Consider the following 27290-nt stretch of genomic DNA (forward strand, 5'->3'; position numbering starts at 1 on the left):
CTGACAACCTGGCCAGGAATGAGTGGAAATAGGCCGATAAATATACTGCAGGGCTGATGAGGGAAAGCGGAAGTAAGTGAGCAAATGGAAGTGAGAGTCAGGTGGGCGTATATTTCATTTCAACATTGAGGGGGGGTTGGGGATATCAGGCAGAGGGTCTCTGGGTCCTCCCTGAGGAAATTTTGACCAGGAATAAAACCTCTGTAATAGCCCACAAAACCAAGGAAGAGACGTACATACAGTAGTGGGTGGGGGCCAATCCATCACAGCTTTGACCTTCTCTGCGTCAAAAGACACTTCACTTCATTACTAGTCTATATCGACGACTTTCATTTCCAGGATTGTTGAGGTGCCGGAATTTCTGTAATTATATTATATGTAAATGATATTATATATATATATATTAAAAAAAATGAATAAAAATAGAGTAATTTATTTGCAAACAATAAATAAATATTTCAAAAATATATAAATAAATATATACAGAAATAAATGAGCAAATACATGTGAAAATAAATGAAAATGCTTATACTTATTCTTTTATTTTGTTATTTGTCTAAACATTTAAACATTTTTAATTAACTTATGTATTCTTTAATATATTTTTCTTTATAGATACACATTTTTGGCACTCATACTCCTACTGTATTTGCAATTTAGTAGACTGTATAAAGTTTACAGTAACTTGCTGGTGTAATGATTAATATAGCCTGTAGGCGGCGCCTGCTGACATGAATAAAACTGCGGCGCTGCGGCGCTGCAATTGGATGATGTTGAGCTCTCGCTTCCGTATCAGGAACGTGTCTGTGTTAGGATCGACATTGTGGCGTCAGTCACTCCACTCGCATGTTTTGATTCTTGAAAGTTACTGTCAGTGGACTAGCTGTAAAATGTCCACTTTAACGCAACCTGCAAATGACCAGTATGTTTTCCGTCGACGAGAATTTGAAGAGCTGCCGTTAGAAAACCAGAGAAGATGGCAAACACCTCCACATGTCCCCGGTCCAAGGCAGACGGCACAACACCACCAGCGACACCGGGTAAAGCGAAAGCACATTAACGTTAACAAGCTAGCTGTAGCCCTTCATTAGATTTCAAGCTAACCGTGACGCCCTGACGCAGGACATTCATGGACCAAGAGTCGGGAGTGGTCCCGTGGTAGTAAAAGAGCTCTGTAGTTTAACTAACGTCAACTATTAGCTACGACTCCAGTTTTAACAGTTTAACGTTAACGTCAACGGTAGGAGATATCATATGTAACAAACGGATAATAACACCAGCGCCTGAGCCAAACTCGAATTTAAACAACCTGACTTAAATGTTTATTTTCAAAGGCAAGCGACACATACCTAATAAAAACATGACTTGTCCATATTAATAATGAACAGGATCAAGTATTCAATTCGGCATGGGGTAATGCATACAATATAATACAGAAGCTTATACACACCCACGTAAGGGATGGCTTAGGTGTGTCTATATGCGTTCATGTTATGTGTCGGCGGGGCAGTACAGCAACTTTAAATACAACGCATTTTCAATGTAGTTTGGTGGCATCATGTGGCACGGCCAAGCCTTATCTGCATGTAGCTAGGGTTCAGTAGTCATGTGTGTGTTTAACAAAGTGGAAGGTAACTTTTTTAGGACAATGTATTATTGAATTGAGTTTGTTCCAGGGGGGAGTGAATTTGGTCTTCACCCAACGTACTGTAGCACGGCTTTACTACTTTTTGGGTTCAGACAGCTAGCACCAAACGACAATAAAGTCTTGGTGCATGTTAGCCTATTCATTTATACGATAACTATCTGTTTTGATAGAATTATTGGATAATTGGATCTTTTATTATGTTCCTACAGTTCCCAAGTTTGTGATTCTACAACCATTTTGCTAGTTGTTGGATGGTTTTAAAAACTGGGGAGAGATTTACATAACGTAACTAAAAGCACTATCTTGCTACTCCTTCATGCTAACACGTTTTTAACACACACAAATGAGTTGCTATCATTCATGTATATCAAGTGCTATTTGTAATTCACAGTGGTTAACGCCTTCCCAGAATGAAAGTACTTTTTGTGTAGCCTGTGGTGCCTTCTATTTGTTTTCCTGCCTGTGGCGATTTCCTTATGGGATGTGAGCAGTTCAGAAAGACAGCAGGTGGAATGTAGCCTATTAGAATAGAAGGAAATGCACTTTATTGTCCCCGAGGGGAAATTTGTCTTCGGCATTGTGCTACAATGTGTTGCTTCAAAACACAAACGTGTACCAGAGAAACCATTCGACCCTAAATCAACACTAGACATCTTAGGACATAAATGAAGGACACATGTGACTGTACAGACAAGACGAGACGCATGTTAAAAAGTGACTGTAAGAAAGGTGCTGGTGTATTTATTGCACTTTGCCCTGTTGTGCTTAGATTTACTGTTTGTTTTACATCCTGGCACACAGAATCTTCTCGCTGATGGCAGAAGTTCATATTCAGGAAAGAGAGGGTGTTGAGAGTCTGCAGTCGCTGTTTCCACTCGTTTCCTTAGAGCAACTGTAGTGTGTACCATTGCTGCAACAACAACAAACGAGAACTGTACAAGCTGTTTGTAGCTGCATCCATACTTGACATTTCCCAGAGTCTAAATATAGTTAATAAAGTAAATAACGGGTTAGATAAAGTGATAATCAATCATTAACTGCCCCTCCTAAACCTGAAGCGTAGTGATGTCACTTCTAGTCAGTGCACATAGTGAGGAAACGGCCCCACTGCTTTTTACAATGCATTCCGGGAATTGTCTAGGGAGTTAATGCTTTAATACGGAAGTCACTGTAATTACTGTTGTTTGACTTTTACGGTTTACTGTCAGCATCAAGGTCAGAATTCCAGCTGGGAACTGTGTGACCTTGTGTTTCACTGAAAGCTTTCCGTCAGCAGATATGAGAGAGGTCATGATAGTTGTACTGAGGGTTCTTCCTCATGTGACCTTGTTATTTGTACACACTGTCACTACACAAATCACAACATGTAAATAGGAACATGTTGGTGTTATTTTGTCACTTATTGGGAACAGTAGGCTAGATGGAGTCAGTTACCTCCAGGATCTGTGCCAAGCTAGGCTAGCGGTGGGTGCGTCAGACAGAGTTACGACACGCACGGAGATGAGAAGGGTATGTATGGACTTATCTAACTCTGGGGGAGACGGGGAATAAGACAGTCTCAATACGTCGGTGTGTTCCTTTAAGAGGAACATGAACCGTTTAGGAGCAGCTCTGTTCATAACTAATGGGGATAGTATGACCAAATGCTTGTGTGGGATACGTTCATGTGCATTTGTAACCTCGTGCCGAACTTTGTCTCCACAGGTAGACGGCAGCCAGACCCGACCCGGACCTCCCACCGATCCCGGCGCCAGATGGCCCCACGTGGACGACCCCACCACCAGAGAGCCGCGGCTGGACGACTGCGAGCGCATGGGGACTCTGTTTGGGATGCTCAACAAGTGTCTGCGGGGGATGGGCTTCAGCCAGATGTACTTTGGGGACAAGATCGTGGAGCCCGTAGTGATAGTGTTCTTCTGGCTGCTGCTCTGGTTCCTGGGTATCCAGGCCCTGGGACTGGTGGGAACTCTGTGCATCATCATCATCTACATCCAGAAGTAACGAGAGCGGACGATCCGAGTGGGAAGCCTGCCGTTTTCTTTTGTTTAATGCTTTACATCCGCGGGACTCATTTCACGCTCATTTGGATTGGAATCTGCAGTGACTCTGTTTTTAGAAGAGGAGCAAGTGTGGAGAGGGCCTGTACTGCTCTGTAGCGACGGTGGCTTAAAAAAAAAAAAGGATTCTAGAAATGGTGGGAAGCTTGTTCAGTCGGAGCAAATGCAACAAGCTAAGTCCATTCTTCAGGATTGTCTGGTCTGTAGCATCTCCCTCAGCAACAGGAGTGGTGTCGTCCTGCTGCTAATGGTATTGATCAGCTGATTTTTAAAAAAAGAAAAGGGAAAAAAAAAACAAAAAAAAACAGGAAGACATTGTGGGAAATGGTTTGTTTCTGTTTGAATCAGAGGTAACAGAGTGAAGGAGGAGTCCCAGCACTCAGGAAACAGAAAGTGTGAAGGGTTTCACTTCAGAAGACGAGAGATCTTTGCTGAACACGCTGTATATGTGGTGTGCAAGTGCAGCAGTAATGCAACTCCAATTATCAATCATCATGAGTAACCTTTATGAATGTAGGGCTGGGCGATATGGCCTTAAGTTTATATCACGGTATAATTTAAAGCACAAACGATAACGGTATTTATCACTTTATATATTTCTGCATGGCAGCCATTACTGTACTCATAACTGTATTACTAGGACATCCCATAGTACTGAGTACTTCCACTATTAGGATATTTGTCCGTTGGGCTTTCGGTTATCAATTTCGTGATTCGGATATTGGTTTGTTTGTTTTTAATATTGGAGAATAACAGAATCATTGAAAAGGAATACCTTTTGAATTAAACTGAAAGACGCGTGTTGCAGCACACTCTCCAATCTGGTCCGTGTGAGAGGCTAACTCCTGTTTTCCACTGAGCGCGTCTGTGCTGCGTTCCGGTTTTGTTTCCGGTCTCTACAAGTACTTTACAGAACAATCACGTGTTTATTAGCTAGTATCTACCTTCCACTCCAGGCACTCCTGCTAGGGCTGCGCAATTAATCACAATTCTATCGAAATATGAACTAGTGCAATATCCAAATCGCAGGGGGGCGCAATATTTGTTAAAGGTCCCGTGGCATGAACATTTCACTTTATGAGGTTTTTTTTAACATTAATATGCGTTCCCCCAGCCTGCCTATGGTCCCCCAGTGGCTAAAAATGGTGATAGGTGTAAACCGAGCCCTGGGTATCCTGCTCTGCCTTTGAGAAAATGAAAGCTCAGATGGGCCGATCTGGAATCTTCTCCTCATGACATCATAAGGGGAAAGGTTACCTCCCCTTTCTCTGCTTTGCCCGCCCAGAGAATTTAGAGAGAGATATATATATATATATATATATATATATATATATATATATATATATATATATATATATATATATATATATATATATATATATACTATATATATATCTCACGGCTTGCAAACAAGCGTAGTGGCAGTTGGTCAAGGCCACACCCCCACCCTCCACCTTGCCCCCCCCTGTTCTCCTCCCTCAATAGCATTTAAAGCTACAGACACAGAAATGGTACATCCTAAGGAAAGCTCATTGTGGGACTGGCTCTAGTGGCTGTAATCCTGCACCAAGGCTGAATTTCGGGAAAGAGACTTCAGATACAGTATTAGGGACCACTAAGGTCTATATAAAAGAGACTTCAGATACAGTATTAGGGGACCACTAAGGTCTATATAAAAGAGACTTCAGATACAGTATTAGGGGACCACTAAGGTCTATATAAAAGAGACTTCAGATACAGTATTAGGGGACCACTAAGGCCTATATGAAAGCATCCAAAAAGCAGTATGGCATGGGACCTTTAAAGGCAAAATATGTATCAAACCTTCTGAATGAAGTATTGTGGGGCTGCAGAGATGTCCTGGCCTACAAATCCTATCCTACAGACTAAAGAAAAAAATCTTTGATTGGTACAGCTCCTCGCCAAAATCACACTATAATCATTTTAATTTCTTTCAATGTTAATAATTTTCAATGAAAATGAGAATAATGATACAAAAATGATCTTTCCCTCCAATATCGTGAATCGCATCACAATATCAGTCAAAAATAATCAAAATAAGATATTTTCCTCATATCATGCAGCCCTAACTCCTGCCATTAAACTCCATGCCTTCTCTTCCCTGGCCTTGTCTTCATGAAAAGGATCTGTGGTGTTTTCGATTTTTGTATTATCCCGGAGGAAATTTGTCTCGGACAAACAAACAATATCTGCTGCTTAAAGAATTCAACACAACATAGTATATACGATATCGTGGGGTGTCTGGTTGTCCCGTTTCACTTCCTGCCCGGCTGCCCCAAACGGCTCGCGTGGAAATAGACCTGCCGCGGATCTTTAGCGGAGCAGAGAGCCGCTTCACGCACGCTGCCAGGACGCGCCGTGGCTGGTGGATTATCAAGCATTGACTTGAATGGCTGTGATTGCTGGCGGTGGGGGGGGGGGGTGCACATCCGGAACACAGCGCAGACGCGCCCGGTGGAAAATAGGGGTGACTTGTTGCTCTCGCTACCAATATTAGCTGCTCCATTCTGTCGGGATTAAGTTAGTAGGACTGGGCATCGAGAACCTACTACTTGGAATCGTTTCAAAAATAACGATTCCTGTAGAATCGTTTCGTTATTGGAATCGTTTGGAGGATTTGGTTTCAAATCTGATCACGGGTTCCAAATTTAACATGCGCAAGTTTTGGTTCCCGCCAGGCGCTGCTTGTGTTGCAGCTGCTAGGCTGCTAGCGTGGCTTTATTTTACCTTGAAAAAGCCCTGTAAAACTGCAAACCACCATTGAAATCAAAATAAAACTTTCCTCTTATTTGTGAAATAAGCATGTGACCCGTTTCAACTCCACCCCTCAAAGCATCGGAATCAAGAATCGATGAGAACCGGAATCAAAAGGAAGAATCTCAATTCATTAAAATCCAAACGATGCCCAACCCTAGACGCTAGGCTAATTTATACAGTGTAAACACTAAAAAAACACCTATCCCGCCCGTCTCCATCTCCATCGGAGAGAGCGGCGTTGCAAGCGAGCAGTCCGGTGTGTGCAGAGGTCTGATTGGTGATACCGTATCTTCATTACAAGGGAACTGACACACGTTCGGTATGTAACTGGTGGTTTTTCTCATTCGTGGAAAGATAAATTGGGATAAAACTTCCACTTTGTATCGTGAACTAAATGTGTTCAACGGATACAATAGGTTCTTGTGGAGCGACTAAAACTAAACCTTTGTACTGATGTAGTATTCCAGTTTGTCTCTGCTACTTTTGCGGAGCTGCAGTGTGATTTCATAGATTGCCAGTTAAACTGACACGCTGAAACTTAACATTGTTGCCGCAAAACAAGCACACTGAGCAACTGATATTCACAAAGTTTCTGCGTAGAGCTGTCAGTATACTGATCCCATATCAACATATCAGACTAGATATTGTATCGCGGTTGTTGTTTTATGAAATACCTTCAATTTGCAGTCTGCGTAACATTAGTTGAACCTATCAGACCATTTTTAGTTGAGTGCAATTAACACAAAATGCCTTTTTTAAATCATATCTCACTCATACTCAAAATCCTTTTAAAGGTTTTCATATCATGTGGAAGCCTTCTCAGGCTCAGATGTTGTTCTTTAAATAATCAATATGTCCACAATCTCAAACACATAAATCCAAAGCTGCAAATGTCATCTACCAAACTGATGATTGTAGCATAAAGCTGCAACATAAATGTGAAGGGAAAAAAAAGTGATAAAGGGTATGAATACTTTCTGAATGTTCACCATTAATCTGTAATGTTAAAAAAAAAAATAGCTAATATCTAACAGTATGGGAGTATCTGAAGGTGGATTTTTGTTTGGATTTGAGATTTTTCTGGTAGTCTCAGGTAGTTTTTAAACGTTGGGACATATCTGAACCCTTCTATTATTTGTATTATTTGAACGTGCAGATGTCCACATTAACTGACCACACACTGTTGTAGAAGAGCTGACCTGTAGTCGCCACACTGATTTTAAAGTTTCCTACTGAGCATAAATAAATGTTTTCCAGGGCAAAGCCCATCGCTGATGGTGATGTAACATAAGAAAGTTAAATGACCTACTGTCAACATGCTGCATAATGTCCTTGTTTTAAAAAAACCCAACTAATTCATTACTATGAACATAAATTATTGTTGACAAGGTGTTTGCACTTTGAGTTTTATGCATACCTACTGAAGAAATATTGAATCAAAATGTGATGCAAGGTCTATGATTAAAAACTAAACTTCCTAAAAATGTTCTTTGGCTGTCATTGAGGTCTAGGTTATTTACAGTATGTGCACTGTTGGTTGGATGGCTGTAAAGACCATACTAGTGACTATAAAGTCGACTACGCTCCTCAATGTGAAGGACAACGCTCCACGGTTAAACATGGCGTTGTAACCATGGGGATTCTGCGCACTACTGTATCCGTGCCGTACAGAGTGACATTAGCTGACTGTGGTATGATATATGTCGATTTATAACTAGGGATGCACCGAATCCAGATTTTTGGGGTTCGGCCGAATACCGAATCCTACTCCCATGCGATGATGTTGTGTACTGTTTAGGGTCCTCGCCACCACGAGACAAATCGAAAGTACTGCCAAACAACACTTTCTGCTCACTAGTTCCATTTTCACTTTCTCACAGTCTACTGCATTGAACGCTCCACCTACGTGAACACCTTCCCGTAGTCAACGGCGGCGTCATTACGTCGACCAGCGTAGCGCAAGCGTAGGGTTCAGTTCGGTGGAAAAAAATTCAAAGGTTTGGCAGAAACCGAACCCCATCAAAAAGCCCAATATTCGGCCCAATCCTGGATTATAACAAATAGTGGCAACCCTAGTCTTTCCTAACCACGGACTGTTATTGTTGATAGCTAAAGTTAGCTAAATTAGCATAGTCAGAATTACGGACGTTACCCGATAAATCCAGTCTTGTGCCGATGCTCTGACAAGCCAAAGCCCCGCTGTCTATGTCCTGATAATTGTAACCGTTTTATATTTCAGTCTCTTGTTCATTGATTTGCACGCTAAAAGGCACAAGTTCAACTCCACTCATCTCTTGCAGCGTGTGTGTGTGTGTGTGTGTGTGTGTCTGTGTGTGTGGGACGAGCACGAACGTGACTGTTTCACGGGATTGCGCCCGCTTGTCGCGTCGCCTGTCGAGCAGCCCGCGCCTCCCTACCTGCCCGCTCGCCTCTTATTGAAAATGAATTACGAGGCACGACAATCTCTTCCCGTGTGAAAAGCCCTTAAAGTTGTATCCTATTATACAAATGCTTCCCTTTTCTGTTAACTTTTTTTTTAAAGGGTAGTTCACTTTCCATAGAAAATTGGATTGGTAGACTCTCTGGAACTGGCTGGATTTGTGTAATTGATCACAGTAATCATCAAGGCCCTGTTTTTCAAATGCGGTTTAAATAATAAATAGTCTATATCGACTGACGTTCCACTTCCAGGATTGTTCCGGTGCAGACGGAAATTCCGCCAGATGTCCGCAACCTTCCTCTTTCTTTGTGTTGGCGTTCTAAACCTCCGGTGGATTTCTGAGGACTACGGTTAACTGGTCCTCAGATCTCTGCAGGGTAAATCCAGACAGCTAGCTAGACTATCTGTCCAATCTGAGTTTTCTGTTGCACGACTAAAACTACTTTTGAACGCATACACGTTCCACCAAAACAAGTTCCTTCCTGATGCTATTTCGTAGAGGCACCGTGGCTCCGTCCGGAGCTTAGCGCCGCCAAGACAATTGTGATTGGTTTAAAGAAATGCCAATAAACCAGAGCACGCTTTTCCCACCATCCCGAATGCTGTGTGGACTAGCCAGACCCTCCTCCGCAGCGCTGTGGGACGAAGGTCTGGCAACGCTGAGACTAATCCAAACATGATTTGAGTTTAAACAATAAAAATTGGCTAATGGGTGCTGGTCATGTGATTGTATTTATGATTTGCTGACACGAGTGCAGTGTCCGTTAAAAAAATTGCTTGGCCTCCAGCTTTCTGGAAATGGGGATTTATTAGGTCACAAATCTTTCCTACCAATAAGAATAGTGAAGCTGCCATTCGTCCCGCCCTAACAGGTGCAACAGAGCTAACAGGAGGCTCAGGAAGATGTCATCCTCATACTCTGCTTCTGACTGGCTAGTAGTCCTTACCTAGGTACTGTCAGGGCACGCCCTCATACTCTGCTTCTGACTGGCTAGTAGTCCTTACCTAGGTACTGTCAGGGCACGCCCTCATACTCTGCTTCCTGACTGGCTAGTAGTCCTTACCTAGGTACTGTCAGGGCACGCCCTCATACTCTGCTTCTGACTGGCTAGTAGTCCTTACCTAGGTACTGTCAGGGCACGCCCTCATACTCTGCTTCTGACTGGCTAGTAGTCCTTACCTAGGTACTGTCAGGGCACGCCCTCATACTCTGCTTCTGACTGGCTAGTAGTCCTTACCTAAGTACTGTCAGGGCACGCCCTCATACTCTGCTTCTGACTGGCTAGTAGTCCTTACCTAGAGTACTGTCAGGGCACGCCCTCATACTCTGCTTCTGACTGGCTAGTAGTCCTTACCTAGGTACTGTCAGGGCACGCCCTCATACTCTGCTTCTGACTGGCTAGTAGTCCTTACCTAGCTACTGAGCATGTGCGACTCCCAACAAAGATGGAACAGAAGTGAGAGGTCTCACTCTGTAGCTAAAACAGAGAGCTCAACACACAGGGTGAAAAGAGGAGCTGCAGCAATGTGCAGTACAACAAAAATATGGTGTTTTTTGAAAATTAAACCATGTAAACCTATTCTGATATAACCTCTAAATACAACTATGAACCTGAAAATTCAAGAAGAGATCTAAAAATGCCCTTAGACCTAAAAGGGTTCAACACACCCACACAGTCCTGAGAAGAGGTCCAATCAGCCAGATTAACTGGCTGTTCAGAGCCTTTAAAGCGTGCAGATGGCCTCCCTCTGCACTCATTCCTCAGCTGGTGTCCACAGATTTGTTTTCCCAGATAACACACAAACTAGTTCTCACTTTCCCCAAGTCATGGATAGCTCCAATAAGACAAATGTACTTCTTTAAATTAACACTAAATAAATACTTCTGACATTACGTTTTCCATGTCAATTCTAAAATCTACCAAGTTCAATCCCCTTCCATTCTTTAAACAGTTTGTCCTAATGATAAGATTATTATTAATAAGATGATTAAAAGTAATGGCTTCAGCCAATACTGAGCGAGGAAATTCAAGCCAGGCCAGACATTCGCCAGGCGCGATGTCGCTGCTATTCGTATGCTTATTAGAGCCATTAGCACCTCCGCAGGAGCTCTCCACATACGTCATGGTTTGTTTCCGTCAATATGTGGCACAGACGAACGCGACGTTCACAGCCTGTAAATTGTCGTTAACTGCTGAAATTCGATTTCGGCCGTTTACGGGGACGAAAATCCCACTTTTCATGCAGTGTTTCTTTAAACAGTTTGTCATAATGATACATTCCTGTAACTAGGAGTATCGTCTCCACTTCCTGGAGGTCACATACACAATCCCAAATGTGTCCAAAAAACATGTTGTATAATCATATGGCAAGAAGAAGAAGAAAGTAATGCTCTATGACACCAAGGTTGCGGACCTCAGAGGATGGGCAGATTGGCCCGAGACAGTAAAATGTCTCCTGTGTTAAATGACATCAGCGTGCTCTTTGCCTCAGGAAGGGCAGAACATCTCTCGCATACATGAGACCACACTGTTTGTTTGACTTTGACGGCAGGTTTATGTTTAAGAGAACCATAAAGATGACTCAGAGATAATGCTGACAGGGTTCACTTAACAGACTCAAATATAAATACAGAGCACATGAAATGATACAGGTAGGTACACTGGACCTCACACACTGTTGTGAAACATCCATTTGTAATTTGAGCTTATGTGCATGTAGCAAATCCTACTGAACACAGTCATATTTACAAGCATACATGTATTTACAATTATATAAATATACAGTCCGATACAACTCCTAAAAATGTCAATCAAAGTGACAAAAATGTTAAAAAAAAATGAGGTATAAATTGAAAAAAAGCGACAAACATTTAAGAAAGCGTCTCAAAGAACGTTGAGAATAGTGACAAAAACAGAAAGACATCAAGAACGTAATGAAAAGAGACAAGCATGTAAACTTTAAGCGCCAAGAACATGGAGAAGAAAAAGTCAAATGTCCAGAAAAGCAACGAAAACGCCACCAAAAACTGACAAAACTCTGGGGGAAAAGAAGTGACAAGAACTGTAATCTAAATCTAAAGGGTTCAACGCTAAGGGTTTTTCAATTGTCCGGTTGTAAGTAAAAAGAGGAAAAACTTCGAAAAAAAAGTCGTCAGGGTGGCCGGGTTGGATCAGTGGGTAGAGCAGGCGCACGTATACTGAGAGGTTTATGTCTGGACGCAGAGGTCCAGGGTTCGAATCCGACCTATGACGATTTCCTGCATGTCTTCCCCTTTCTCACCTAGCTGGCCTATCGAATAAAGGCAGAAAAGCCCAAAAATTTATTTTAAGTATCAGGGAAAAAAAGTCAAACTTCGGGGGATGTCAAAAACGTCAACAAGCGCTTCAAAAAATTTTAGACAAAAAATATAAAAAGGTCCAAAGAAAATGTAAACGTTGAAAGCATCAAAAGTGTAACAAATGTTGAAAAAAAACCCGTCAAAAGCATGAAGTGCCGACTCAATTCCTGATTGGCCAACGGCACGTTCATATCAAATGACTGATGATACTGTGACTATGATAGTGGGTTGTTATATTTACTGGCCCAAATCGGGGAACCCTTATTGTTGAACCCTGATTAGAAGCATTAGTCGACACCATGCATCAAATGAAATGTGAAGAGTTGTACGAGCACTCTGAAAGTTTGGAGTCATGGAGTCATACTCCAGTGGGAAGATTTAGTGTTAAATGACTTCATTCAGCTGAGTCAACTGAATCCCAGACCATCAGTTCTGTTCAGAAATCCTGACTGGAATTACATCAATTGTACAAAATCCTGGAGTAGTTTACCACCTATTGTCCAACTTGAACTATTAATATACTTAAGAGTTGCAAAGATTAATCCATTAGTTGTCAACTGTTAAATTAGTCGTCAACCATATATGACAATCGATTAATCGGTTTGAGTCAGAAAAGTCAAACTTTCTCTGATGTCAGCTTGTTAAATGTGAACATTTTCTAGTTTCTTCTCTCCTCTGTGACAGTAAACTGAATATCTTTGAGTTGTGGACAAAATAAGACATTTGAGGACGTCATCTTGGGCTTCTGGGAAACACTGGTCCTCATGTTTTAAAACATTTTCTGACATTTTATAGAGCAAACAACTTATCGATTAATCGAAAAAATAATAGACAGATTAATCGCCGATGAAAATAATCGTGGGTTGCAGCCCTACTTATATACTGGCACGCCATTTGGAGTAGATGATGAAGTTGTTTCCCCAGTGTTAAATATTGCGCCTCGTGATGTCATCCCTTTTACGACCACTGAGCACGTGTGATGGCATTAACCCCGACACTGAAGCCCAATCTCTCAGCGCGAGGAGCTGAGACATTTGTAAAAACTGTATCGATGTTAGATTGGTCGGTCAACAATGTCAGTGTCCGTTGCCGCCCTCCGACAGGATGCGACTGGGCTCTGTGAACCGGGCGGTGGCGATGTAGAAGAGGGCGGGACCGGGCACGAGGGCCAACAGCGGCAGGTCCTGCTCCAGCTTGTCCAATCGGGAGATAGAGATGATGCCGTACGCGTGGAGCAGCCAATGGCTGAACAGGACCACCAGACGCTTCTTCTTAGTGACGAGGTTCTTAAAAGACTGGAGAGACACACACGCACACACACACACACACACAGACACAGACAGATACACACACAGACACACAGAAACACACACGCAGACGCACACACAGACACACAGACACACACGTGGACGCACACACACACATACACACAGAAACACACGCACGCAGACACACACACAAACACACACGCAGAAACACGCAGACGCACACACACATGGACGCAGACACACACGTACACACAGAAACCCACGCACGCAGACACACACACAGACACAGACAGATACACACACAGACACACAGAAACACACACGCAGACGCACACACGCAGACACACACGTGGACGCAGACACACACATACACACAGAAACACACGCACGCAGACACACACACACAGAAAACAAGTCAGAATTAATCATACTAGGTGATCAGTTTCCAATAAACACTAAATGTGCTCGTCAAACATTGGACTGTTTTTAATATTAGTGAGCAATCTTTCCAGTAATAATATTAAGACACATGCTACATATTAGAAAGACCGAGAGTGCAGCGAGTGCCGTTACCTGTATCTCCGAGGCAGACATGTAAACAGCCAGTGTGACCAGAGACAGGACCAGTATGATGTAGGGAAACGCATAGTCTGAAACATACACACTGTCACTCACAGCTGCACAATCAAACACCGTTGGTCATTTACTGAACAACTCTCAAACCAGTTGGATGTGAACTCAGTGGCTCAGGCCTACAGCAGAGCGAGCGTCAAAAAAGGCATTTAAAAAGCCTTTTTCAAAAGCATAATAAATGTCCCAAAATGTCGACGAAAGCAAAAAAAGAAGAAGGAGAAAAGAAAAAAAAGAAGTTCCCATGAAAAGCGTCAAACTGGTTATAGACTGATCCCTGCCGACGTTATCTTTAAATCACAGCCGGGTCATATGCTGCGTTCATAGACATCGGAAAAACATTTTTCCGAGTGAAAACGTCATCATTCACGTCCCTTCCTGTGGGAATCAGAGGTGGGAAACTGGGGCTAGATTTTGCTAACCGAGTTTCCCAGTTGGTGACGCGTTGTTGACAACTGACGTTTGATGGAGGCGACTTTGGTTCACTGAACATATTTCAATGACATTAAACTGTTTATTGTGGACAAATGCCTCTGCCAAGAAACATACACAGACATAACATGTTTCAAATTATTCATAAATAGGCCCATGTATAAAACACCACCTTATCCGTGTCCTTTCCCGTCCATCGTCCTGCAGCAACAGACTGATCCCTGCCGACATTATCTTTAAATCACAGCCAGGTCATAGACTGATCCCTCCCGACATTATCTTTAAATCACAGCCAGGTCATAGACTGATCCCTGCCGACATTATCTTTAAATCACAGCCAGGTCATAGACTGATCCCTGCCGACATTATCTTTAAATCACAGCCAGGTCATAGACTGATCCCTCCCGACATTATCTTTAAATCACAGCCAGAATTTTGCAGGGAAATTTCTCAGTTCAAGGTGTTTACACTGTGGATTCGTTGAACAGTTGTTTAAGTTCAATAATGGACCTTTTTCACAGCAGACATGTTGACTTGTCATAGCAGGAAAAGCACAGCTGAAACTGATAACCTTAACGATGGCTCAGTTCCATCAAGTGTCCCAGTGAGATATTTCAGTGAGTCAGCATGTACAACACCAGGGCCTCTCCTAAGTGGAATGCAGCCATCATTAATGGTTTTGAATACACCTGTGCTTTTCCTACTATGACATGTCAACATGTCTGCCATGAAAAAGGTCTATTGCACTACGACCACTGCACACACTCTACCATAGCACCCTATCCTGGTCATTGCATCACATGGTCAGTCTACACCAGACCTTTGTAATCACAATTTCTGTGAGTGATCTTTATGTATGTGAGATATATGTGTGCATGTGTGTTTGTTGTGTTATGGTTGTCTAAGCTACTGGGTGCCTGAAATGTCCCTCGGGATGAATAAAGTATCCATCTATCTACTGTATCTATCTAAATGCAACATATTGCCAAAAGTCAACGAGTAGTGGTGTTAAAAAATGGTGAGCAGGGTTAGCCTCCAGCTCCTCTTCCTGCTGCGCCTCTATACTCACAGAGCAGTCCTCCGCCCACCGCCTGCAGCACAGTGAGGATGGGGAAGAAGTACAGAGCAGCGTAGATGCTCTTGAAGCGATCCGATTTGCCCAGGCCGCACGCTATCTTCTTCACCAACAGAGGACGCAGCAGCATCATCAGCACCAGGCAGAACGCGTAGTAGATTAACACGATGGTGTAGCTGAGGAAGAGAGAAACAAGAGGCCGTCAAATGAGTGATGATAAACAAAAATCACAATAAACCAGAGGACACTTGGACGAAAACATGAACATATTTGAGGTGGACAAAGACATCCACCCTTACACTGAACAAAGTCAATCAACACTGCTCTGCTCATCTACCTCATGTATATTTTCAATCCTACAATTACAATAGTTATTAATATATTACCATTGCACTGAACTGCCTTGCACTATATTTATATTTAAATCTTAAATCTCAGACTATACTGATATTGCACTATTCCTTCCCTCTCTTCAATTGTTATTGTATATTTTTTTTTATAAATTTCTAAATTCTATTGTATTGTTATACTGCATACTTAACAGTAGTTTTTTTTAATATTTATTAATGTCCTTTCTGTTTTTATTCTTATATGTTAACTGTTGCAAAGATTAACCGGAGTGAAATTCCTTTGTTTGTTTGCGCAAACCTGGCCAATAAAGCTGTACAGAATGATAATACTCACTAAATCTTTTTTAAATAGCATAAATAACTACAATTATGAAGTGTGGGGGGGAGGGGGTTTGATTTACTTTTTTGCACAAGAGAGGTTGTGGTTTTGTAGCACAGGCCACAACATTAGTACAAAGAGTTTCAAGTAAGTCCACTGTGGTTTGAAACTGTTCAAATGATGTGTACAAAAATACATAAAAAAATAGTTCATGACCTTTTATTGGAATATAGTACTTGTATGTATTAATAACATGTCTATTTTTATTAGCACTTACGCTTTTCTGGCAGCGTAGGTCTTGAGCCCGAGCACAGCATGCACCCCTAACCCCAGATGGGGAAAAAGAAAAGGTATCCAATTGTTTGTTTTTTAATTATTATTCAGATTTTTCTTGAGTTTTATTTGCCCTTTTCGTTTTTGCAAGATCTTTTTCTGAAAGAGAGCTAAATACATACAGAGCTATTTTATTTTCCAAAAAAATCTAAATGCTGTTTGAAAGACTTCTCCGCACTGCCAGAAATACATTTTGGTTTTCATTGTTTGTCTTTAAAGTGCTCATATTATGCTCATTTTCAGGTTCATAATTGTATTTAGAGGTTATATCAGAATAGGTTTACATGGTTTAATTTTCAAAAATCACCATATTTATGTTGAACTGCACATTGCTGCAGCTCCTCTTTTCACCCTGTGTGTTGAGCTCTCTCTTTCAGCTACATAGTGAGACATCTCACTTCTGTTCCATCTTTGTTGGGAGTCCCACATGTGCAGAACCTAGGTAAGGACTACTAGCCAGTCAGAAGCAGAGTATCAGGGCGTGCCATGCTAGCAGCTAGGTGAGCATTATAACGTGTGTTACAAAGTGACCACGTTTGTCTCTGAAGTAAAGGCTGGACTACAATAGAGCTGTTTGGAGCAGTTTGTGAACAGTGTTTTCTGTTGGAGATGGTAAGTCCCTTTGTGCTTTTTCACTTTGTAAACCTATAACGTGCACAAACAAAGATATATGACACAATAAAAGGAACGGGAAAAAGCCAAAAAGCATAATATGAGCACTTTAATTGTCGAATGAATTCAAAACTTGGACCTGTTGTCAGTACTTACAGCGGGTAGACGGCCTCCTGCGTGCAGTGTAACGTGTTGACGTAGTCCGGACTGGGGTTGTAGAGCATGGTGTACCAGTCTGACAGCATCTGGACTCGGCAGGAATGGATGCTGAGCTTCCCCACCGGCTCGGTGACCAGCAAGGTGACCACGGCCGACACGCTGCACTCCAACATGGCTGTGATGTGCTGCAGCAGAGCGCTGGAACTGGACACACAACAACACAAGATCAGACAACAGAAACACCAGTAATGGTGGGCGTCTGCTTCATTTCTTTCATTTTCATTTGTAGGAAATTTAAAATTAAAACAAAATGGTGAAAATTGCTATTGGTATGCAATTGGTGATCCACTGCACATACTGTATATTCTTTGCAAATTCTACACTCAACCCATTCAGCCTCTTTTTTTCTTAAAGACCTCATATTATGCTCCTTTTCAGGTTCATAATTGTAATAAGAGGTTATATCAGAATAGGTTTACACAGTTTAATTTTCAGAAAACACCATATTTTTGTTGTACTCCACATTGCTGCAGCTCCTCTTTTCACCCTGTGTGTTGAGCTCTCTGTTTTAGCTACAGAGTGAGACCTCTCACTTCTGTTCCATCTTTGTTGGAGTCGCACATGCTCAGTAGCTAGGTAAGGACTACTAGCCAGTCAGAAGCAGAGTATGAGGGCGTGCCCTGACAGTACCTAGGTAAGGACTACTAGCCAGTCAGAAGCAGAGTATCAGGGCGTGTCCTGACAGTACCTAGGTAAGGACTACTAGCCAGTCAGAAGCAGAGTATGAGGGCGTGCCCTGACAGTAGCTAGGTAAGGACTACTAGCCAGTCAGAAGCAGAGTATGAGGGCGTGCCCTGACAGTAGCTAGGTAAGGACTACTAGCCAGTCAGAAGCAGAGTATGAGGGCGTGCCCTGACAGTACCTAGGTAAGGACTACTAGCCAGTCAGAAGCAGAGTATCAGGGCGTGCCATGCTAGCAGCTAGGCGAGCATTATAACGTGTGTTACAAAGTGACCACGTTTGTCTCTGAAGTAAAGTCTGGACTACAACAGAGCTGTTTGGAGCAGTCTGTGAACAGTGTTTTCTGTTGGAGATGGTAAGTCTCTTTGTAAACCTATAACGTGCACAAAAAAAGATGTATAACACAATAAAGGAAAGGGGAAAAGCCAAAAAGCATAATATGAGTACTTTAAGCAATTTCTTATGCAATGTCTGTTTTTCTGTATTTATTGTTTATATCATATTAGGGCCGTTTTTTTTGGCAGTTTGCAGATTATCTGTATCTGCGTTTTATTTGCCCGATAACCGATAAAGTAAATGAACTAAAAAAGTTCTACTTTGGCTCGGCTCCAGCTCTGTGTCTGTCCCTCTGCTCTGGTTTCTCTCTCCACTGAGTCTGACTTCATGTCCCGCCCACAACACTGTCTGACTCCCTCTTACTGGGTATTATGTTCAAAGTTTCTAATTTATTAAAGAATTGCTTAAAGCATTTAAACAAACTTTTGTGTTGGAGTTTTTAACATTTCAAAATCTTAATTTGGACTTTCATTAACTACTAATAATCACTATCGGCCTTGAAAAAACAGTATCGGTCTATCCCTATTTTATATTAATGTTTGTTTGTGTATGCATCTTTCACCAAGGCAAATTCTACATACAGTAAGGGTAACTTTCTGTGGCAATAAAGCCTTTTCTGATTCTGATTCTGAAAATGCGGCATTTGTCGTGAGGCAACAGCCACCAGTCAAACCTAATTATTCTCTTTAAATTTCTTTAAAAGCCTGAACCTGGTTTATGAAACATGGTTTCCTGAAAATAAGCCTGGTTTACTGATTAACTGGCACAACTTGTAATTATTTTTTTATTTTCTTATTTTCTTTTATGAAAAATGTTGTTTTTGATCTAGGGCTGGGCAATATATCAATATTATATCGATATTTCAACATTAAAGGCAGCATTACAGTAAAGTGATGTCATTTTCTGAACTTACCAGACTGTTCTAGCTGTTCTATTACTTGCCTCCATTGTATCCACATTATTGATGATTATTTATCTAAAATCTCATTGTGTAAATATTTTTGTTAAAGCACCAATAGTCAACCCTAAAATATCGTCGCAATATCGACATTGAGGTGTCTGGCCAAACATACCGCGATATCTGATTTTGTGCATAATCAGCCCTATTTTGATCCAACGGTAACGCTAGGGCAGGTTTCAATGTGGAAGAGAATAGATAATACCGATACTTTTCTTGCGTCTGAAGGAACAAAGCATTGGAAATGTCCTACTCCACCGATAATATTTGATGCTCTGTGAGTGTGAGTAATCCTCCTCACCTCTTCTTTCCAGAGTACCACTCGATGAAGAACCAGTGCAGCACTAAGGGCAACATGGCCATGAAGCCCAGATAGAGCCAGTCGTAGAGCTCGGGGGATTCAGTGCAGCGTTGGCACACCTTCTGGAGGTTGGCCCGCTCTCCTCGAGGACAAACCTGGCAAGACGAACCGAGACGGCAGTGATTAGCAGGGCTCGACATTAACGCTCACCAGTACACTCTGTGTTCAGGCAAGTGGAATGCTTATTACAACTCCTGTAGAGATGGTCCGATACCATTTCTTGCTTCCCGATACCGATCCCGAACATGCGTATCGGCCGATACCAAGTTCTGATCTGATACCAGCTGTATACTACTATCCCTGTATGGATGTGGTTTGGTTTCTATATTTGTTGTACGACCTGGCTCAGGTTAAACTCTTTGTGAAACATGAACAAACACAAACAATGAACGCCCCAGAACTTTCTTTTATTATCCAGTTTGACAGTCAGTCATAACGGAAAAAGAACATAAATAAAACTACTTTAAAAGTAGATTTTCTTTGGGGCTAAATTACGTGGTATCGGATCTGTGCATAATCTCCTAATCTCCAGTACTTTCCGATACCGATTCCAGCATTTTTGGTGGTAACGGAGGCTTTTCCGATACTGGTATTAGTATCGGAACATCTCTAATTACAACAATCCCGACTCTCTTAGGCTACATTTACATTGCTACATTTTGGTTTAAAAACTAATATCTTTTGCTACGTTTACACCTCCCATTCACACTGCTCTGGCGTTTCAGAGCCCCTAAAACGGAGACATTTGAAAACACTTCTGACCCGTTTTGGTTTGGAATCTGCGGGGTTGCGTTGCAGTCTCAACGGCCGCAAACAGAGACCTTTGGCAACACAGGAGACGGTTTTAAACTTAAACACAGACTCTGACGCCAATGTTTCGCCGCCTGATTCGGTCTGACGTCTCGTTCTCTGAGACTAAGCTATTAATGTTACCATGGCAACTGCCAGCAACGGGCAGAGTATACATGCTGCCTCCTGTTTACCCCGGCACGCGCATGCCCAGTATGCGAGAATGTTGATGAGATATGCGGTTTGGGGTTTAAACGGAGGTTAGTTCTTCTACTGGAGCCAGAAACACGTGTGTGCACGGAGATCACTTTTACTTCAAAACTCTGCTTAAAAAACAAGCAGCAGTGTAAATGTAGCCTTAGATGGATGACAGGCAATGCCCCCACAGTCCCACACATAAATGTTACCCATCAGCAGTCAGACACAAATCTGATCTTCAGTACTTACGCCACACTCTCCCTCCACTGATCCATTGAACATCATCCTGCCACAGTATGTGCCTGGGCACGTTGAACTCATGGCCACAGCTGCAAAGACATACAAACACCTTACACACCAGTCACACAGCCGTTTGGCAGCACAATCACTTGGTTACAGCAAATGTTCCATTATGGTTTCAAACAATAACATTTGAAACTCTTAGTTTCGGTGTAAGTCGGATTGTTTTTCCTAGCTATGTTGTTCCGGGGAGTGTGACACAGACGACAAAAAAAGTAATGATGCCTAGAGCTGATTTTAAAAGTGTCCAGAGTTAATCAAACCACAAGTAAGCGAGTTCAAGGCTTCCACTGTCCATTCATGGTTAGGATTTTCCACGAGGAAGCTGAGCTGAGCTGTAACAGTAACTTTAGCTGTTCCGGTCAACGGTATTTTCTTGTAACTAACTTTAATAAGTAGCTATAACATGGTGTGTGGTATTTTTGAAGCTCTTGTCCTTCATCTTTTCCATGCATTCAGAGATTGGCATGGTTTATTTCAGTTAGCCTAATTGCTGGTTTGATTTGCATTGAGAGATGATTTTATGAAAAGTACCCCATGCCAATCTCTAGGTATGGTGAAGGCTATGTCATGATGTGGGGGGGCTATTTTAATTCCAAAGGCCAAGGGAACTTTATCAGGATGCATAGTATCCTGGATCCATGAAATAACTGGCCTTTAAAAATAAAAATCTGCCTGCCTCTATGGGAATTTAACATAGGGGTGTACTTACTAACATTTATTTATTTACGATACATTATTCATTCACAAAGACAATTGGTGTCCTTAAAGGTTGGATTTTTCCTCTTTTTTTTTTTAATAAAGGCATTAAGATCAAGGCATTTTAGTTTTTTTATTCCTCTTTTTAGTTAACTTTAGCATGGGTTCATAAACTTATGAGCACAACTGTGCCCACTGACTCTAAATCAGTTACAGAGATGGGAAATAGTCTACAGGACCATTTCACAGTTGTAAACAAACATTCTAAATGGCCCCAAGTTGATTATCTGTTGCAATGTTTGTGAATGACATCAACTGACAGGAAGTTAACAAGGGGCCAGGCTGTTGCCTAGCAATGGAATTCCATTGAAAAAGGTCATTAAGTCTCTCAGTGTATTGCCATATCAGCAAATCCAATGGGTGTCTAGTTAATTTAGCTAGCTAGATAAGGCAGCTGACGGTTATATCAAATGAACGTTCAGAGCTTTCTGGAGCGAACCATAACATTTACATTAGCTTGTGACCAACACAAACACAAGCCAGTTTCGGAGATAACCGACACAAAACATTAACTAGCTACTCTCACTGGTCGGTGTTTAAATGGTCATGAATACACTCGTCGGCTTTCTAAAGAGAAAACGTTAGCTCCTACTCAATAATATGTGATTATAACGTTATAACCAGTGCAGTGGGATGTTATTATCTAGCTAGCTAACGTTAGCTAGCTAGCTAGCTAGTTCACAGCTAACGTAATTAAAGCCAAACTATAGCTAGCTAACTAGGATGTGCGACGCTAACGTCAAATTACTTCAACAAGCTATGAAAAGTCAAAATTGAACGCAACTTTAACTTACCCATTCTGTGCCCAATAGTGTTTAAAAACAAGGTTTCTCGCCTCAGTCCTACAGTATTTTCATTTGTTAGTCAGCTGTTAGGCAAACCGGATGCGGACGAAAATGAGGTAGCACAACCCGGAAAGCAAGTTTTTTTTTTTTTTAAAAAACGCTTTCTTGAAACAACAATAACTTAACAACACTGAAAAAAATAGAAACAAAAAAACATACAAATAAAAAAAGTATTTGAGAATTTAAGTGCTGTTGGACAACAAAATAGAATTCTAGATTAATGAGGCAATTTTAGTCCAAAAGTGCGCACAAAAATACAGTAGGCCTAATGTTGAATGCCATTTTTGCAAAAGGAACATGCATGCAAGCGGTTTAAAATAGTTTATTACAGGAATAGTATCCGTGTTAAATTGTAATCTTAGCCTTTTTGCGTTATACATACATACAGATTGGCCTAACAGTCTTGGTTGACATCAAGTAGCCTGCATCCTTCTTATTGCAAGGCTGCCAGCTGCTGGAAATAATAAACATTCATCCAGATATTATTTATTAATTAATAATACGTAAACAACTATTCTTCCCTTCTAGCCTTCTACTACCTAAATAATCCTGTGTTTATTAAACTGGTCTCCTGTAATCCTGATTTCCTCAATTCAATTATTGACTTTTCAAGTAATGGGCAGATGAAGATTTTTGGGGCTTTATATCCCTAAATTTGTGCTGAAAAATATTGGAAGCTTTGGGGCTTCAAACACCAGCAAACACATTGACATCTGGTGGTTTGCAAAACGTATAGCAGCCCTTTGAGATGGGCCGAAAACACATCTCTCTGATGTGAATAGTTTTAGTCTCATTTGTGCAATAAAAGTTCCACATGCCTGTGTGCTATTATTAAATCTATACTTTTGTTTAGAAGTACTGCATTTATTGATGTATTGTGCAATAAGGTAAATGTAATTACAATTTGTAAATGATGCATTATCCAAAAAGCCTACATCTTTTGCTGACACAAAACCTTAATGTAGGCAAAGAATTTCTAATAAGGGAAGAAGTTCCACTCTATCGTTACTTCCGGATTCTGAACTGGTTGCAGTTCCACCAGAGTTCCATATAGGGGGCGCTCACAGGCCAGTGCAGAATGAATGGGACTCTATGGAGCTATACCCCTCAACATCCACTTTTCTCAGGATATCATTTTTTTGTCTAGTAATTTGAACATTGCATTCGAAAGGGGAGGCAAAGAAAATACACACTGCTGGGTGTTAGATTTTTTTTAAATGGCTTTTTTGTTCTAAAAAGCCTTTTAAAATGTCAATGACGTCATACACATATACGGCCAGAGATACTGCTTTACGGCAAGCTCTGAGTCACTTCCTTTGTTCTCTCGAGGCATCGACAACACAGCTGACAGGTTAGGCTCTCTCTTTTAATACAACACAGCTGACAGGTTAGACTCTCTGTTAATACAACACAGCTGACAGGTTAGACTCTCTGTTAATACAACACAGCTGACAGGTTAGACTCTCTCTGTTAATACAACACAGCTGACAGGTTAGATTCTCCCTGTTAATACAACACAGCTGACAGGTTAGACTCTCCCTGTTAATACAACACAGCTGACAGGTTAGACTCTCCCTGTTAATACAACACAGCTGACAGGTTAGTCTCTCCCTGTTAATACAACACAGCTGACAGGTTAGGCTCTCTCTGTTAATACAACACAGCTGACAGGTTAGTCTCTCCCTGTTAATACAACACAGCTGACAGGTTAGACTCTCTCTGTTAATACAACACAGCTGACAGGTTAGTCTCTCCCTGTTAATACAACACAGCTGACAGGTTAGACTCTCTGTTAATACAACACAGCTGACAGGTTAGTCTCTCCCTGTTAATACAACACAGCTGACAGGTTAGTCTCTCCCTGTTAATACAACACAGCTGACAGGTTAGACTCTCCCTGTTAATACAACACAGCTGACAGGTTAGACTCTCCCTGTTAATACAACACAGCTGACAGGTTAGACTCTCCCTGTTAATACAACACAGCTGACAGGTTAGTCTCTCCCTGTTAATACACGGGCTAGAAAGAGGTTTGCTAATGTTTTAAAGACCACGCCGAAATACTTCACTCTGACATTCTGGTTCTGCTTTGGATGCCGTCAAGCGGGATCTCCGATCGTAATCAGTCCTTCACTGACCAATCAGCATTCATTAGCAGAATGCTAGCGTGTTATGGGCAACAACGACTCAACCTGTAAGAAATCGAAAGGGCATAAGTACTCGTTCATTCAACTTTTGACCTATAATCCACGTTGAACTTGCAAAAACTACAATCAAATCTGAGATTTGTCAACGACAATCAGGAGAAAGAGACAAATTTAGCCGTCTAGCTCCGTAGACTCCCATTCATTTAGCACTGGACCGCAATCACCCCCAGTGGAACTCTGGTGGAACTGCAACCAAATTCAGTACAATGGGGCTGAATAGGGAGTGAAAAGGCTTTCCGGAGACGGGCTTTGATGTAGGCTACTTTATTGGTGTGTGTGTGTTCCCATCAGTCACTTAGCCACAAAAACGTGAGAAAATAGGGTGCAGGTAAATACCGAAGTTACTCTTTAAAGGTTCCATGGCATGAAAATTTCACTTTATGAGGTTTTTTTAACATTAATATGCGTTCCCCCAGCCTGTCTATGGTCCCCCAGTGGCTAAAAATGGTGATAGGTGTAAACCGAGCCCTGGGTATCCTGCTCTGCCTTTGAGAAAATGAAAGCTCAGATGGGCCGATCTGGAATCTTCCCTTTATGACGTCATAAGGGGAAAGGTTACCTCCCCTTTCTCTGCTTTGCCCGTCCAGAGAATTTGGCCCACCCATGAGAGAGTTTGCAAGTTCAGGCTATCTCTCCATCTGAGAATAAGGTGTGAGGCACCTTTACCCTGTTTTCCACCCACCTTCAAAATGGACAGTCCCGGAACACAACATTCCCTTATCATGAAGACTCCCACAATCTCTATAGCGACACATACATTCATACTCAAACACAGGACGAGTTTGGATCGTGCAACAAGGCAGGCCTGCGTGGTTCTTTCGATGAATGATTGTAAAGATTTACAAAAAATATGTTTACGGCATTTCCTCTTCAACTGGGACATTTTGGGACCGATTGGTGGGATTGCTGTGGACGAAGTACACACGGAGATACACTAGTAAGCGCTAATAACGTTTAACCATGTAACCAGCTAATTTAAATAGCTCAAGTTACTGTATTGTGTGTAGAGTTTAGATTCTCTGCCCGAGCCCGAACTCGGCCCTTCATCAAGTATTTGTGTTTTTTTGAATCATTACTTCATTAGCCTAATTGGGTGGGGAGAAAGCTCTGCCTCTCCAGCTTCTCCCGTAGCTCTGGGTGGATGTCCTGCACTGACTTGAGTGTGAGGTAAACTGTCCTAAATCGTGTCTTCCCCCATCTGTAGCACTGTCTTCGATAATTGCGCAACCAGGCCAGATTGTTTCAGATATCTCACGAGTCCTTTAGCAGCAGATATGGTCTCTCCTATATCCGGCGCGTTGTCGGCCAGTGCGCCAGCATGCAGACCGTGGCGAAGGACGGTATTAATTAAGTGATCGAGACAAGAAAGTCTTCTATATGGTTCCAGGGCTTTGATTATGTTGCGGCCTTGATCTGTTACCCACAGGTAAAAGGAATTGTAGTTGAGAATGTCAATTATAATGGTCCACGTATTAAAAAATTGTCGGGTTTCATTTGGGCGATATAGGGGTTCTAAAAGTGTCTGATTTTACATAGAATTGTTTTGTTTTGTTTGGTATTAGGCTATCAGCCCAATAATAATACTGATAAGAACAATAAGAAGTACGGGTACTCATGTGGACAAACATTTGAACAAGTGGTGAGGACCGGTCCATTTCAGGCACTGTTTATATACCTACTTATCAATCTATCGCCGGTTACCATGGCAACAGCATTAAACGTCACATGAAGCTGTGAGCACGGTCATATAAAAGGCGTGGTTTGAGAGAGGTAGCGAGACTCGACAAGAGGCAGCCAGGTAGAGAGACCCCGAGAGAGAGAGAGAGAGAGAGAGGGAGAGAGAGACACAGAGAGAGACACAGAGAGAGAGAGAGAGAGAGAGAGAGACAGAGAGAGAGAGAGAGAGGGAGAGAGAGAGAGAGAGAGAGAGAGAGAGAGAGAGAGAGAGAGAGAGACACAGAGAGAGAGAGAGAGAGAGAGAGAGAGAGAGAGAGAGACACAGAGAAAGAGAGAGACACAGAGAAAGAGAGAGAGAGAGACACAGAGAGAGAGAGAGAGAGAGAGAGAGAGAGAGAGAGAGAGAGAGACAGAGAGAGAGAGAGAGAGAGAGAGAGAGAGAGAGAGAGAGAGAGAGAGAGAGAGAGAGAGAGAGAGAGAGAGAGAGAGAGAGAGAGAGAGACGATATGATTCGCGTTCACACCTGGGATTTCCGAAGCTGGTCTCGTATGCTTTCAGAGCTGTTATTAATGGAGATATAGATATATATATATATAGATATAGAGAGCAGTAGAATCAAGGCTACTGTTATTTTTCCTTACAGAAATCAACAGGGTGACAGCTACACTGCACACGTCT

At 41.9% G+C, this 27290-nt stretch overlaps 2 protein-coding genes across 3 annotated transcripts; one reads left to right on the forward strand and one right to left on the reverse strand.

The window, feature by feature from the left end:
* The first annotated feature begins 773 nt into the window (after positions 1-773).
* fam241a (family with sequence similarity 241 member A) lies at positions 774-25497 on the forward strand. Of its 2 annotated transcripts, XR_013503669.1 has the most exons (3): positions 774-1040; positions 3353-4787; positions 25321-25497. XR_013503669.1 is itself a non-coding variant. In XM_078277941.1 (2 exons), the coding sequence occupies exons 1-2, from the start codon at positions 891-893 to the stop codon at positions 3647-3649; spliced, it is 447 nt and encodes a 148-aa protein (XP_078134067.1). In that variant the 5' UTR covers positions 774-890; the 3' UTR covers positions 3650-4969. The 2 variants fall into 2 exon arrangements, 1 of the variants encoding a protein (XP_078134067.1); XM_078277941.1 differs by lacking the exon at positions 25321-25497 and having other exon boundaries at positions 3353-4969.
* Positions 12346-22765, reverse strand: jkamp (jnk1/mapk8 associated membrane protein). The gene is made up of 7 exons (XM_078278200.1): positions 22678-22765; positions 21074-21153; positions 19778-19932; positions 17439-17645; positions 15663-15844; positions 14105-14181; positions 12346-13558 (listed from the first exon to the last, which is right to left on the reverse strand). Exons 1-7 carry the CDS (start codon positions 22679-22681, stop codon positions 13340-13342), a joined length of 924 nt encoding a protein of 307 aa, XP_078134326.1. The 5' UTR covers positions 22682-22765; the 3' UTR covers positions 12346-13339.
* Positions 25498-27290: the final 1793 nt, after the last annotated feature.

This window comes from Sander vitreus, chromosome 20, assembly GCF_031162955.1.
Source record: "Sander vitreus isolate 19-12246 chromosome 20, sanVit1, whole genome shotgun sequence".
NCBI lineage: Eukaryota > Metazoa > Chordata > Actinopteri > Perciformes > Percidae > Sander > Sander vitreus.